At 36.7% G+C, this 16046-nt stretch overlaps 1 protein-coding gene and 1 pseudogene across 1 annotated transcript; both read right to left on the bottom strand.

Moving 5' to 3' along the window:
- LOC109838202 overlaps positions 1-2642 on the bottom strand; it is a 5233-nt pseudogene extending 2591 nt beyond the window's left edge.
- On the bottom strand, positions 4416-13283 carry LOC109836658 (trihelix transcription factor GT-1-like). The gene is made up of 5 exons (XM_020404632.1): positions 12384-13283; positions 10489-10527; positions 7663-7791; positions 4948-5175; positions 4416-4874 (listed from the first exon to the last, which is right to left on the bottom strand). The coding sequence occupies exons 1-5, from the start codon at positions 12982-12984 to the stop codon at positions 4669-4671; spliced, it is 1203 nt and encodes a 400-aa protein (XP_020260221.1). The 5' UTR covers positions 12985-13283; the 3' UTR covers positions 4416-4668.

Raw genomic sequence — 16046 nt, 5'->3', positions numbered from 1 at the left:
CCTTTGTGGCCTATTAATCTGCTTTGTTTTTTTTTTTTGCTTTGTGCTTGGGTAATTTTCTCCCTTTGCTTTGTGTGTTGCCTTTGTGGCCTGTTAATCTGCTTTGTGCTTTTTTGCTTTGTGCTTGGGTATTTTTCTCCCTTTGCTTTGTGTGTTGCCTTTATGGCCTATTAATCTGCTTTGTGCTTTTTGCTTTGTGCTTGAGTAATTTTCTCCTTTTGCTTTGTGTGTTGCCTTTGTGGCCTATTAACTTGCTTTGTGCTTGTTAGTAGCTTTGTGATTTTTTCCCCTTTGAACTCGATGACCGTTTGGTAGAGTTCGGTCCTTTGTGGACTCGGCATGCTTTGTGTGTTGCCTTTGTGGCCTATTAATCTGCTTTGTGCTTTTTTTTTTTGCTTTGTGCTTGGGTAATTTTCTCCCTTTGCTTTGTGTGTTGCCTTTGTGGCCTGTTAATCTGCTTTGTGCTTTTTTGCTTTGTGCTTGGGTATTTTTCTCCCTTTGCTTTGTGTGTTGCCTTTATGGCCTATTAATCTGCTTTGTGCTTTTTGCTTTGTGCTTGAGTAATTTTCTCCTTTTGCTTTGTGTGTTGCCTTTGTGGCCTATTAACTTGCTTTGTGCTTGTTAGTAGCTTTGTGATTTTTTTCCCTTTGAACTCGATGACCGTTTGGTAGAGTTCGGTCCTTTGTGGACTTGGTATGCTTGGTGATTTTACCCCGATCTTTGTGATCTGAGTTTACTTAGTGTATTCTCTTCCATTGCTTGTATCTTCTTTGTGATTATACAGGTAATAATTTGGCGATGATGAGTCCTGCAGTTCCGTGTTTTTTTTCTATGTGCACTACCTTGGGCCAAAGGTGGAGATTGTTGGTTGTTTTGTTGGCCCAATAAGTTGGCCCGTTACTCTAAATGCCCAGCTCCCCCACTTGTGCCCTAGCCCCTCTATTTTCTTCACCTACCCGATGGTTCTCACCTCCTCCTAAGTCTTCGTGATCTGATGGCCGCCGCTTGCTCCCATCCGTAGGTCGGCTCCCTCCTTCGTTTTCTTCCCTAGCTCCTCTCCCGTGTCGGCTGCCCCCTTCCCTATATATGGGTAATGGGTTGGTAGTAGCTCGGTAGAGGGATGAAGAAGAAGAAGAGATAGTGAGGTGAAGATCTGAGCTTGAGCTCTCCTCTGCTGTGTGCGATCTCCCCCCTTCTGTGAGTTTTGTGCTCCTGTGAGCTTTGTGCTCTCACCCCCTTTTCTGCGATTCTCTTTGTGAGTGACGGGTTGAAGGAGATCGGCGAGCTCTCCTTTTGGTCCTTGGTGGTGCACTGTGAAGGAAGAACAGGACTGGTTGAGCAGGTTTCTGAGCCAAACGACAACGCAGATACTCAACAACTTCATTTGCTAATAAACCTATTTAATAAGGAATTTAGGTTTCGCTACTGTTATAGTAACTCTATGATTCTAATCCTTTCAGCTACCAGAAAGCAGTAAAAAAAAAAAAATCAAATTTCTCGATCATAACCTAATCGTACCCTCTAAATATTAATAGATTGTGATTGAAAAAGTGAACTTTCTACTCTACTTTTGTAATGGAGAGGATCTACATCTGTTGCTTCATGGTCTTCATGAAAATTTGGACAGGGGAATGAAACTTAAGACAACAATTAAGCAACACAATCCATTAATTTAAATTTATGCAATTAAAACCATTTTAAGTTCATGGAATACAACTTTAACCTAATGTTTAGTCCCACAGCAGTACAAAATAGTTTTCCTTATTACAATTTTTTTTCCTTTTTGTTTCTTTAATTTGTTTGTTTGTTTGTGATTATGACCATTTAATTGTATCTACTCTACTATTATATTCCTTGTTTTGAGCAGGGAAGTACAACATTTGTTAACTTGAACATTAACTTCGAAGTTATGGTGAGAATTATAATTTTATATTCTAACATGCTCTCGCAAGTTGAATGCCCTTTCTCTTTTTATGAGCCGAAACATAGAGTCACGCAATGGTACTAATTTTTAGACAAATCTGTTTAAAATTTAGAGTATAAAAATATTGTTAGGAAGAGAAAAATATGATTTTTTGGGGTTTTATTTAGAGTATGAAAATATCCATATAATAACAAAAATGATTTTATTCCTAAATTGACTCAATTTCATCTACTTCTGAAGTACTTCGGAGCCTTGAGGGGAGGAAAAAGATTCAAGAAGTAGAGGTCATGTATGTGCCACGTCAACTTCTAAGAAAGTATTGGAAGTAGCGTTTTCAAAGAAACAAACATACTTTTCTTCTCGAAAGTAACAGAAATGACGCCTATTTCATTTACTTCACATACTTCATAGCTACTTCCATGTAAACAAACAGGCACTTAGTCCCACAGCAGTACAAAGTGTCCAACAGCTTTCCAGTTCTTCGAAGTTCGAAGCTCTATGAAACATGCATATATACTTATAAGTGAAGCACTTTTCTAACTAAGTGAATATTCAAATCAGAAGATAAAATATTTAAAGCCAGCATTCTTTAAACATAGTTCTCTAAAAGTGAAAAACTACTAATCCACAAACATTTGAACTTCACACCTCACTGCCTGCTCTTACAAACACATTTACCAGATTTCGACGACAGAAACACAAGAGCATAAGCTTCCATATCCATGCAAATTCATGAAATATTCATTGCATTCTCTTTAAGTGTACTATATACAATACAGACAAAGCCATATGAAACATCTCAGCCCATATGTATCAAGATCAAGATCTTGCATGGTAAGCCATCCTCATAGTCCATGATTATTCATCAATCTTACCCCTTGATGCACACCCCCCTGACAAAGATCATCCGAAGTAACAACGCTTTCGAAGCCATTTAACGCTTTTTGAAACCGATGATTAAAAGAACTAGATATTGTCATTTTACCGTCAGATGAATTGAATATTTCCAATTGGCATTTCTCTGTCAAGGGGTTTTTTTTGTGTATTTTCCCCCGTTGACTAGAATTACCCTACTGAAAGTAATGGAAAGGCAAAGCAGGTGAAAGTATAGAATTAAATTGGTATAAATTCGGATTGATTTATAAAACAATAACAACAAAAGAAACATTTTATCCAAATTATTTGGAGAAAACGCATGTGTAAGTGTAAATTTGAATATCATAGTTGTTAATATGGTAAGTTAACACCCCCCCCCCCCCCAAAAAAAAAAAAAAAAAAAAAAGATACTATACACTGTAAGCATCATATATATAGTATGATCCCCTACAAGTACAAAACATATATGACTTCTATGCTAATATCAAAAGGTCCAAATATCTTGTGATTCACCTCTTATATCATATAGGATATCTCACATTATGTACCAAGCTAGAAGTTAAATTTTGGTATTTAAATTGGGTTTCGGGTTATTTCTTTGACCTGATTCAGTCTGTATCCTTCAGGCTGGCTATGCAAACACGATGTGTTTCAGTTTGTGAATTTTTAGGATATTTTATACACCACATTAATTTTAATAACTATTGTACATACATGGTAAACATAAAATTTACCATCAAATGATCAATGTATACCAGCGTGCTCTGAATCTTAACAGAAAGATATGGATACTAACGCCTCGTTTGGTACGCGGGAATGAGGCGTAAATGACTTGTACAATGGAAAGCGGACTGTTACCGTATCCCGTGCCTCATAACTGGTCGACGACTGAAAAGAAAACATCCACCGAGACTTGTGGTTTTCTAGCTTCTGCTTGTTTTATCTTCAACAGCAACGAAATTTAGAGCCTTCAAACCTATCACCTCACAGTTAGCTACAACTTGAAAAATTGGAGGAAAATATCAGTCTAAAGATTAATCTGTATGGGTTCAAAGCAACAACGTAGAGGATGAAAACAAAGGACAATATTGTAGGGTATGAAAAGAGTAGCAATCCAAGGAGATCCTAACTGCAGTTTATTTTCTAAAGTTTCACTTTTACCGCAACACTAGATATTTCTAGTAGCTAGATGGACATATATCCTATTATTCACAAAACATTAAAGAAAAAGCCATAGAAATCCCTTATAACCAAAGGAAACTCCTAGACCCACACGCCCGTTAGCTTGTTGCAAGCTGCGAGACCCATTGACTGTAGCACGTTGCTTAGCTCGAACTACTGTCAAAATCAACTAGCCGATATATTACCCTTGAATCTTGAGCTTACATATTTAAGCCACACAAAATTTTCACACTTTCCCAATGTGGGACTACATCACTTGGGGGTCTCACACAAGGTATTCGACAGCTTTCTGGTTCTTCAAAGTTCAAATCTCTATGAACCACTCGTATAACGACAAGCACATCTCGAACTATATCCAAACAGAAGGTAATTAATATTTAAAACAAAACATTTCTATAAACATGGATCGCTTATTAGTGTCAAACAACTAATGTCACAAAATTTAAATTCCATACCCCATACCTGCTCTTACAACTAAATTTACCAAAAATTTATCCCAAAAACACAAGAGGCATAACTAACCATGTCCGTGCAAAGTCAAGAAAGAACCATTCGGTACAATCTCTAAAGTTACTATATACAAGACAGATAAAGTCATATAAAACATCTCAGACCATAAATATCAACGAGCATAATACGCAATAGTAAACCATTCTGACACTCTACTTAGCGTAATCATTTATCTATTATTCCTCCAGCAATCTTACACCTTGATACATTTCACCCTGACGAAGGTCGTCCAAAGTTACAACACTTCTAAAGCCATTTAACTCTCTCAGACTGATCCAATTATTACGGCTAAGAAAATCTCGGAAGTCTTCTCCAGTGTAGAATGTCTTATCTTCAGTACTAACCGCATTGTCAACATATGTGCAAACTTTTATTGTTACTCCTGGCAAAAATCATATATTGTCAATATAGAATCAGACTAATGATAGTATAAAAAGTAGATATCATTATTTTACCATCATCAAGGTGAAGTGAATATGTCCCAATTGGCATTTCCCTGTCAAGGCATCGAACAACCTCATCTTCATCCTCCAGCCAAAATGCCCGCTGAGTTCTCAACCCGAAAGCAGATTTAATGGCCTCCTTAATTGCCTCTGCAGTCCCATCCACACCTATTTTTTTGGTGTATTCTCCCCATTTGACTAGAAGTACCCTTCCACCATATGGGGCTTGATTCTCCCCACCTGAAGTTACGAAAAGGCATCAACACTACATGACAATGTATTAAATTGGAACAAATTTGGACTGAGTTATTAACAAAAACAACAAAAGAGAACATTTCTCCGAATTATTTGGAGTAAACACGTGTAAGTGTGAAGCGGAGATATCAAAGTTGTTTTTTCTTAACAGGGAAAAAAATCATAGTTGTTGATATGGTATACAATGAGCATCATATAGTATGATCCCGTACAAATAGAAAAAAACATATGACTTGTATGGTAATATCAAAAGGTCCAAATATCATATGATTCACCTCTTATATCATAGAGCATATGACACGATCTTCACCTAGCTACAAGTTAACTTAGTATTTAAGTTGGATTTTGAGTTTTTTTGGTTCTGGGCTCCAGCATATCCTGCAGCTATGCAAACTTGATTAGTTTAGAAGTTTATACACAATCGCCTTGGAAGGAAGCAATTGATCTTCAGGATATGATTACAATGGATATATTGGTGAGTGATTGTGATTAGTGCTAATTGCCTATTTTCTTGTTCCTGGCATAAAAACTTATAAACCTCAAGATACGTACACAGTTACAGCATAATGGGTCTACGAAAATAGTTCATCATAGCTGGTTTGATCCTCTTACAGTACAAAGAAAAACTCTTAATATGCCACTTAAGAATGTGATCCTCAGACCTATAAAGTATGTTTACCTATTTGCTACAGATACATGAGTTTTACATGATCAATTGGCCTACAATTGAGGCAATAAGGCGTGACCATCCAGTCATTAGAACATAATTTGCCTAGTTTGGTCGATAACCCAACAACATTATTCTATTATAATCAACCGTATTCTATTATAATGGCTGCTAGTAAACTGCAATGGGCAAGCCTCCCAGTGTTTATGTAAGTGATCAGTTGCAAAGCCTGCTCCCAGGAGAATTGCCACCAGTGCAAAGGAAGAAAAGACGTAAAGAAATGCATAACTTGTAGCTTGTGAAACATCCACATGGTAGTTAGTGAATGATACTTGAGTTGATGCATGGCCAGTATAGTTCCATTTCAAAAAACTACATTGAACTTGAATATGAAATACATTTAAGGTACCTTACCTGTCTCGTACACCGACGAAATGTACCAAAAATAATAATAATAAAATGGAGGAGTCAAAGAAGAAATCTACTACGAATGCAAATAAAAAGAAAAACGAAAAATAGCTGGACCTTAGCATTTTCTGCTCCAACAAAGAGGTATGCATGATATTGTATACATCGAGCATTATTCTAAGGTACCGCAAATGTATCAACTTTGGTGAAAGCAATATAGTTGAACCATACTTATATCACTTTCACTGCAGTTGATTCCTTTGTACAAACCTCCTTTTAAAATAATGCATTAGGGGAAAAGAGAATTCTGTTTGTTCAGATGCACAGGAAGCCCCTGCATACGTCGTTGTTGGAGAGCCAAGTGTCAAGGTTTAGCTATGTTTTTTGTTCTTTTTATTGGCATTCATAGCAGCGTTCTTTTTTGCCTCCTTGTTTGTTCTTGCTTTCCTCGGTGTGCGAGGCCATGGGTATGTCTTACACACTATAAGAACTACCTGACTAAATGACAAATGATATTTGATGTCAGATTAGAGCTAATTAAAAAGTATTTCTAATTCAAATTCAATGAGTTTTCTTATATAAATTACACTAGCCATTTAGCAACTCAAATATCATTCACCATCACATGGATGTAAAGAAGTGGGAAATTCCAGACAAGATCACCCTGTGCATCTATTTCTGCTTGTATGTATCAAATTGACATTCTGATATGTATGATGATTGACATAAAAAGTTGCCACGAAGGAGGAGTTAACATAAACCAATTACATTATTTGTCATATTCACAGAATAGCAAAATACTAAAGCTATCGCGTGCCTGTTGACTTGCACGCGGACGCTTGTGGGAGTTTTGGGGATAACTAATAAGCCATGTTACCTGTGTACTTCTACTTGGAAGCCATACCCATACCGGACACGTACCGTACCCGTACCCCGACCCAAACTTCCTGAACACTTTAGAATATATGCACACGTTTGTTCAAGCGTATACTCAAGTATATACCACATGCTTTAATTTAAAACACTCAAACACTTCTTAGATGTACATTCTACACTTCACACCTATTTCTAATATATTGATTTCATGTAAATGAAAAAATAATATTGATCCTATGTAAATTATTAATTTTAATACACACAAACAACATACATATTTATAGCCGTGTCCTCATACCCTACTTTTTACAAATTTGCCGTGTCCCGTACCCGTACCAGCACCCGTACCCGTACCCATGCAACTTAGCTAATAAGTCTAGGTGTTAAATGCTTACATTGCACAGTAGACCTACTGAGCAACACAAACTTTTCAACTCGTGCACAAATGATCCAAGTATAATCTTCAAATAAAACTTTCAAGGATAGTGATATAAGTATATTTCAGTATGCAAATATCTCACCATTTGTAGGTGTATCTCTCCAATTCCATGGAGGAACACCGCTGGCTGTTGCATCAACACTTGTTATGGCTAGAGGATGTCCCTCATGATCCAAGCGCCTTTCTAAATTCAGTGGTGACCTACCAGTACCTGGATAATTAGAGAACTAGTGTCAAAAAATTTTGAAGTACGAACACTACCATATGGTTCATTAACAATAAAGAAATAGAAACAACACCTCCAATTAGCATTTAAAGATGTAATAGCATAGAAAAACAAAGCAATATTGGCAAGTGCCTGGTCTGAATGAAATATAATCATGGAACCAACATAGATGCCATCAAATATTTTATTCACTCAATCAACTCGTAACTTTCTACATTGTAATATTGGAACATGCACAATAATTACAACATGGTCCAATCAGAAATAAATAAGTGATGATGGAAATAAGAATCTGAATACTAGTGAAGTACATGTTTTGTACTTCACACAGAAATTGGTCCTGTATTTGCACCATCGATACAGAAAGACAAAAATGTTAATTTGATATGGACACAAGACTAATTTGCATGTGACATCTTATTACATAAAAGACCATTTTTCTCACCTATCTGAGTCTAATTTTCATGAAAACACCCTTAGTCACTCTAAAATTTTAGACCTTCATTTATAAGCAGGAGGAACAATTATCACTACATAATGCATATACACTACTATGGTATAATTACATATACAGATTTTTACCCCTTAGCATTGCTCCAAAATTGACATTGTACTAATCCTATATCACTAATAGCTATCATTTCATGTGCAGGCCACCAACCAATTCATTCATGTTCAGTTTTGCACTATATAACTTTAAAGCAAAAGAATCCACGGCTCCTGGCCCCTAATCATTGTAATCAAGCATTGATCAGTGTTGGTCAATAATTGAATCATTATGATCTTTAATGGATCCTCAAATGCATCGATTTGGTGAAAACTCTACAGATGGAATCAATTTTAGGCAACAAATGAAGTTTCTTCTACAAATGTTAAACAAAATAGCTACATTCTACCAACCAAGAATTGGAGCAAATAATAAACTATGAACTATCATAGTTTCAATTATCTGACACAAACTCAGTTTTTTTCCTGTTCTTGTGATCCTCAATCCTATATTGAAGTTCTTTATGAGGTCATGATACAGGACAAAATAGTTTTTATATGTTTGCAGTCAACAGGTAGGATTAGGAGTTTAATCTTAGTTAGGGTAAGATAATTTAACTCCTTCAAAATTATTTGATTATGATGGAAGATTACTATGTCATCTCCAGTTAACACACATATCTCTTAATTCAAGAGGTAAGCCCATTCACGACAGCTGTACATTGATGAGCTTAGATGTAGGTCTACACCACAACTAAATATTAACTTTGTCTCATTAGCACCATCATACATGTTCTCAGAAAACTTTATAGCCCCTCCCATGCATCATTTTCATAGTTCTATATTCAAACATGTATTTCTTTCCTTACATATCTTTTATGCACGTGTTTCTCCCTAATTCCTAATTCCAAAAGCCTGCAAGGTACATGTTATGTCTGTTAGCCTCTAAGGTTTCTTCCTTTCTCCGCCAGTTCCTTCAAAATTATTCTATTATGACAGAAATTTACTATGTCATCTCCAGTTAACACAAACGTCTCTTACTGCAGGAGATTATGACAGTTGTACATTGGTGAGCATAGAATTGATAATGATGTAGGTTACACAACTCAATTTTAACTTATTAGCACCATCTTACCAGAAATTTTATAGTTCCATCCTTGCATCATTTTTCATACTTCATACATTTAAACAGATATTGCTAAGCTTAGATTATAATAAGGAGATAGATATTGTTAGGAATTAGGGACAAACACGTTCATAATGTGTGTGTGTACAAGGAATATGGATATGCTTGGTAGTGAGGTGGCTCACTCCCATCCACTCACTTAAAGGGGGGACCACATTCACATGGGTGCACATGGGTTGAATAATTAGGAGTAGTGGATGAGAATGTGTCACCCCATTACCAAGCATCAAGTTTGTGCTTAGTACCAAGCATATCCATTCTCTCTCTCTCTCTCTCTCTCTCTCTCTCTCTCTCACACACACACACACACACACACCAAGCATATCCATTTTCTCTCACACCCACACCCACACCCACACACCAAGCATATCCATTTTCTCTTTCTCACACACACACCCACCCACCCACCAAGCATATCCATGTTCTCTCTCTCTCTCTCTCACACACACACACACCCCAAGCATATCCATTTTCTCTCACACACACGTACACGCGCGCACACACACGCGCACACACACACGCCTACGCACCCCCGCACACACACACACACACATGTATGCATGTATGTATAATGCGCGCGCGCACACACACATGTATGCATGTATGTATAATGAGCATGTTTCTCCCTAATTCCGAATGATATCTATCTCTTTATTATAATCTAAGCTTTCTCCATATAAGACCATATAAAGACTTCTCCTCTGTATTTTAAATCAATTGAGTTGGCAAGTAAAGAAATATCTATTTATATGGGAAAATAGATCTCAAATTCCTTTATAGATCTGCCAAAAAAGTCTCTTAACATTACAGCATCTCCTATAAATTATTAATAAGAACATAAGTTCCTAGAAATTATACAACTAATTAATTCTCAAACTCATTACAACAATAAACCAAACAAAAGTATTTGTATATTCTTACCGGCCAAAAGAATTGAAATTATATGAAATGAGTAGATAAATAAGTCTAATACAGCAACGGAGAACAGAGAGAAGAAAGATATGAAGTACCTTCTACAGCAGTATATGGAATACCAGCATCTTCTAACCCTAAATCAGCATGAATAAATTAGAATTGTCATGAATAGGAAAAGTATGTTGCAAAAGTAAATAAATAACTTGAACAATTTGTACAGTCAATCCATTTCAGATGATCATAAAGAGTCATATACTCAACTCCGTAAGAATTAGGTAGACAAATAAAAAAACCATGATCAAAGAAAGCAGCAAAAAGAGTTAGAATAAACTATAGCCAGCAAAGGAGGTGGAAGTCGTCGGACAGCAGATAAATATTAATGGTAAAAGAATGTCAGTGCTACAAGGTTTCCACAATCTATTTCACTTATTAATCCTGAGTTTAAATATTTATCTAGATAAAAAACAGGCCAGAGGTAGCAAAAGCATGATTAAAAAACCTAGCAAGAAGACTTACAATAATTACAAATGAGGTGGCGGTGTGGAGTACCAAATAAATAATGATGGTAAAAAATGAACTTCAAAAACCCAATCAAGTGGCAACATAAGACTCCCACAAAAGGCTCTTTCCACATTTTTAGCTTCATTAAATAATAAATTTTACAGCATACAAAGTACACTAAACTAAAAATATAGTGAAACATTACCGAGACAACTGAGGATCAAAGAGAAGTATAAAATGTTTGCGTTATCTTATGAAAGCTCATAATTTAAATGTTTTACGGCCTGTGAAAATATTGGAAGTATGTATAAACTTGACATATAATGGAGCAATAAAATGTCATAGGAATGAACTGTAGCAATGTTGGCCAAGCAGATAAAGTTAAAGGGTTTTAAAATTTGTTACTGAGGTTGCTGAAGGATAGTATAATAGGGAACTTAAGTGTCATCTTATCAGATATGGAAAAAAGAAATAAACAGCAGTAAAAATAAAGATTGGATTTCTACTATCCAACAAAATGTATGTCTCCACAATCAGATAATATTAGACTATTAGGATTCATCAGATATTTGTACTAAACGCTTGCTTCCAACTCAACTTTCATGGTGAAGAAAATAAATGTCAATCCTAAAAACAGCTAGTGATAGGTAATCTCACCTATTGCATTACCAACAAATGAAGAATTATTAGCAAGACATTGGACAATACAACCATCGCGGCAAAGATATGCACATTAAGGATCTAACATGTCCTATGCAAATGAAAAATGGGAAAACTGCAAATTCTTCTTAATGACTACAGCATTTGATCATTTATCCATTAAGTATTTTCTGTCTCAAGAAGAATAGACGCAGGGAAACTTTTATCCACCAGTTCTGCCGTCAGATCATCTTGTACTCCTGCTAATTCATTAAAGTCACGCATCCATAACTTAACAGATGGTAAGCAAGAGGACATAAATGCCAGCTATTCCGATCTCCCACCACCAGACATACTCTCATATCAGCTCCAACTTCTCTTAGTGTGATTACTAGAGCAACCACTGACAATTTTCTTTGGCATTCTAGGATATCCTGATGTAAACCTATTATCATCTCAAAATTTTAAATTTAGAACTATTCACTAACCCCATGCCTTGTGAGTTGAAAGAAATAGTTATCTCCTTGGCAAGAACTTACACTAGTATCCTACAATTCTTGCTCTTTACCTACGATTTAGCCCTCTATTGTTTGCATCTTTACGCATCTCAATAAACTTGCTTTATTTCCCTCTTCGCAATCAGGCATTTCAACTCTCGATATTGCAAAATCCACCAAATGAAATTTCCTAATACAAGCACAAACCATTCGTATAATATTTTGCTCATTTGTTTCTGTGTTGCTGACCTAATTCTTTCAAACTAAATCTTAAGTTATCAAGAACCAATTTCACAAGCATAATCTCTCAATACAAAAGTAACATAAGGGAAAATCAAACAGCAAGATTCTACCTTTATCAGCAAACTGCATAAAAGAATCAACCTTGGCTGCTGCCGGGCTCTTATAAGTTGCATTCTTATTCCTCTCCTTCAACAACTCATCAAGCTCCTTGTAATATGACATCTTGGCTGACCCACTCCCTTTACACTGATGCTTCGCCTTCTTGAACTCCTTCAACAAATTCCTCCACTTATCAGTGCACATTGTCGGCGATCTATCAAACCCTTTATCTCTCATCTTCGCCGAGATCTGCTCCCACAAATGCTTATTCGATTTCGAAGTATTAAACAACCCGTCCATTTCTCTCCTCAAACCAATCAAGCTTCTAGTTTCCTCTTGAACCCAAGTCTCTGCTCTCTTCTTGGGAGCTTTAATCTCAGGATCCTCACCGCTGCTCTCGGCAAGAATCATCGGATGCTGGCCATTGCCAACGACTTCGATCATCATATCTCTGCCTTCTTCCTCTTCTTTGTAGAAATCTAAAGGCCGTGGCTTTTCAGATAAGTACATAGCCTTGCTAGCTTCAAGGAGATGATTTGGGTTTTGATCCTCCTCTCTTCTCTTTAGGAGAGACGAGGAAAAGAGCTGGTCTATGGCGAGAAAAAGTGACATTTAGAGGAAAAAAGGACATGGGTTTTGGAGAGGACATAAAGGGGAATAATACCCATGCCTTGGATTTTAGAGAGAGAAAGAGTGAGTTTTGGAGGGTTAAAGGGATTTGTGGGTCGAATAGGGAGAGAGAGGAGTAAAACCCATGACTTGGATTTTGAGGAGAGAGATTGTGATTGTCTTGATGAGTGAAGAGAATTCTCAGAGACAGAGAAAGAGAGAGAGAGAGAGAGAGGGAGGGGATTTTGGGAGAGAGAAGGGGGAAATTTTGGGAGCAAAAGAGGAGTGGGGACGAGAAGAGGAGAGGAAGACTGAAGAAAGGTCAGAGCTTGGAGTTTGATTTTATGGTGTGTTTGGGAACTTACAGCTTGTTTGGATTGAGGGGAATAACACAGAAAAAAAAAGAAGTTAGGAAAATCATTCATCTTGTTTGGGAACACTTAGGAGATGAAGTTATTCACCTTAGTTCCCCTTAGTTCACCCCTTAATAATATAAAATTTGTTATCCTCCAAATTGAGGTGTAACCAAGAGGAAGACAACTCTCTTATCTTCCCTTCTCTTCTCTCACCTAGCTTCCCTTAACTTCCCTTGACCCCATTAAAATCCAAACACGTCCTTAGGGAAGGGAAGGAAAAGGGAAAATTCTTCTTCCTTCCCTTCCCCTTCATTACACCCTAATTTGGGGTGTAAGAATTTTGGTCAAATTTCCCCTTAATTCTCCTCCTCTACCCTCCTAAATAAAACTCTCAAACAATGTTAAAATGAAATTTCTCCTCCTTTCCCCCTCTTTACCCTCCATCCAAATAGGCCATTAGGAAAAATTGGCAATTTGTGAAAAGTTATGCACCCCTATTTCCAATTTTAGAGTTAACCCCTTGTAAGCTGTTTGACCCAAGTTTTCATGCTAAACCACTCCTAACACAACATTGTATATGTACTTTATACTTTATTTTTAAGTGTTACCCACTTTAGTCTTTTGTACCCATTTGTGGAGAGTCTAAACTATTTTGTCTTATTGGGTAGCCCTCATTCTATTATACAGTGGGAAGTGACATCCAATTGAGTTCAAGAGAATTGGGGAGAATGACATTAATGGCTGATAGAGCTTTTTGGAGGGAAATGAAAAACTGGAGGGCAACATACTAAGTTCTCTCCAAATAATGTCTCATCTCAATGTAATATATTCTTCCCTCTTTAGATTCTACTCATAATGCCTTCAACAACCAAAATATTCTTAACTTTTTACCCTTATCTTCTTCGACAACCAAAATGGAAGAGTCTTTAATATGTGTGATTTTGTTTAACTCAAATGCAACCCTCATTAAAGTCAATTCTACAACAAGTTTAGTTGAATTGAAGATGCAAGCTGCAAAAAATTTAAGAATACCGTATGAAAGTTTGTTGATAAGTTACCCTCTCGAGAAGTTTCCCAATGTCTCATTTGAGCTTTCAAAAGATGAAGATATTCTCAACATGATAGATTATCAAGAAGTTTCCCAATGTCTCATTTGAGCTTTCAAAAGATGAAGATATTCTCAACATGATAGATTATCATCGTTCAATGGGGTTAAATCAAAAGATGAAGATATTCTCAACATGATAGATTATCATCGTTCAATGGGGTTAAATACGATAACCATGACTGTTACTAAAAGAGAAGAAGGATCCACGCATGCCATAGGGACAGAAACAGAGCTTAAATAAGTATTCAAAAGATTATTTTTAGGTTCTTGATACACGTTATAATGGGAACTGTGATATTTACGTCTTATATGTGACCTGAAGACATTTCATGTGACATATCGACTTTATTTGTGACATATACTAGTTAATAGTTATTTGTAATTATCACACGTGACTTATATGTATGTTATATTCAACTTGCAATCTTCTTAATGTAAGCTCACAGTAATCGGAGCATATCGAGGAGCTTTATGAGAGGATCTCAATCGAGGAATCAGAGACGATCCCAAATGACAATCCTTAAGGAGAGCATGTGTGGATGATGAACGACGTAGTAAGTGACTCGTCACAGATCCCAACACGGTGGCACGAGGTAATTACTGAAAAAGGACAGCAATTTGAAAAGTGCAAAAGAAGTTAGAATGGCTCTTATATACTACTCTATAGCTAAAAATTCACTTTTAAATATGTTAACAATGAGCCAAAACGTATTTGTGCTAGTTGCATGTCCAAAAAGGAAACAAAATGCTTGTGGTTGCTTTTCCCTTCACTATTGAGCCATGTGTCAACCTTTGTTATAAAAAAATTGTTTCTCAACATACTTGTGGACAATATAACAGCTTAGCTGGTCACTCCAGAGCATCAAGAAGGTGGGATTGTAAGTATGCTATAATTAATTATGAATAGCCGTCCATATATCATCCCAACTGACATTAGAAAGAAATTGCACTCTCAATATGGTTTAAAAGTTAATTATTCTAAAGCTTGGCGTGCTAAGGAGACAGCAAAAGACCAAATATTTGGTTGCACAAGGCATTCATATGATTTACTATCATGGTTAGTCCGTTAATTTGTTGATGTCTCCTTTAGAACGTATATGTATCATAATTAATCGTAAATATGACATGTCAGAATGCTATGTGACAAATAAGCATAGCATGTGATGTGAACGTGGGCCACCACGTTCTTAATGAGAACGTGTGTAGAGGAGTGGGGCCAACCCACGTGAAGTGAGTGTGTTGTGATGCAAACCGCGTGAAGAAAATAAAAGGCCCACCCGACTTTCTCTCATAGCTATATATAGCTACGAATTTCTAGGTTTCGGAAGTGGGAAAAGGGGGTTTTGTTTTTTTTCTTTGTGCGGCTACGGAACAGAAGCAAAGATGGAGATTTGCTTTGCGGCTGCAGAGAAAAAGGCGGACGCAGAGGACTGGATTTTGTGAAGTTTTGCGGCCGGCTGTGTTCAAGTCTTTTGTGCGGTTGCAGAGAGAAAAGTGCAGTCTTTTTGTGTTCTTTTGAGAGAGATTTTGTGTGAGGGGTCTGAGAGTTAGTTTTAGGGTTTAGTTTGTGAAATTGTAAACCCTAGTTGTATCTCTCCCTC

Source organism: Asparagus officinalis, chromosome 4, assembly GCF_001876935.1.
Source record: "Asparagus officinalis chromosome 4, Aspof.V1, whole genome shotgun sequence".
Taxonomy (NCBI): domain Eukaryota; kingdom Viridiplantae; phylum Streptophyta; class Magnoliopsida; order Asparagales; family Asparagaceae; genus Asparagus; species Asparagus officinalis.
The sequence above is the reverse complement of the archived record's forward strand: the minus strand, read 5'-3'. Positions and strand labels throughout refer to the sequence as shown.